Genomic DNA, 600 nt, shown 5'->3' with positions numbered 1-600 from the left:
GAATAAGAGTGATCTCCTATATCTCCGACTACCATAAGGTCACAGGGTTTTTGACTAACTAAAAATTCAGCCAGATCGCCTTCCATAATGTAGGCATACTTGCCGTTTGATTCTCGCACCCTTTGCAAACCTTCCTCTGTTGACGATGTCAAAACACTTTGATCCTTCATAATGTTTTCATAAATACGTCTTTCTACAGGAACTGATGACCTTTTAAAATAACGGAAAGTTGAACCTGATTTTAAAACCCCATAAGCGACTTCATTTTGTTTGGACATTTCATGAAAAGTTGTGAATGGTAGAAAGGCATTTTTTGGTCTATTTGCCAGTAAGTGCGCTGCCATGGAGCCGATATAAAGAACCAGCGTTACCAAGACAAATATCCACCAAAACACACTGAGTGTTCTTCCAGAAAAAGACCGAGGTGCAATACGATATCCTAAAAATATATATATATATATAATTATGAATATGAATACCTATGTATGCGTTCTCGATAAATATATGTATGTATGTGTAAGTATGCATATATATATATAAATTTACATGTGTGTGTGTGTGTGTGTGTGTGTGTGTGTGTGTGTGTGTGTGTGTGTGTGT

General features: G+C 36.5%; 1 protein-coding gene across 1 annotated transcript in view; it reads right to left on the bottom strand.

Moving 5' to 3' along the window:
- Window positions 1–600, bottom strand: part of LOC106878914 (glutamate receptor 1) — a 41,978-nt gene that overhangs the window by 3,779 nt on the left and 37,599 nt on the right. The window contains exon 2 of the mRNA XM_052969014.1: window positions 39–439. Coding sequence (XP_052824974.1) covers window positions 39–439 — 401 coding nt within the window. The remainder of the gene's footprint in view (window positions 1–38; window positions 440–600) is intronic.

The sequence above is a fragment of the Octopus bimaculoides genome, chromosome 6 (assembly GCF_001194135.2).
Source record: "Octopus bimaculoides isolate UCB-OBI-ISO-001 chromosome 6, ASM119413v2, whole genome shotgun sequence".
Classification (NCBI taxonomy): Eukaryota; Metazoa; Mollusca; class Cephalopoda; order Octopoda; family Octopodidae; genus Octopus; species Octopus bimaculoides.
This window is presented reverse-complemented; position numbering and strand designations above follow the sequence as displayed.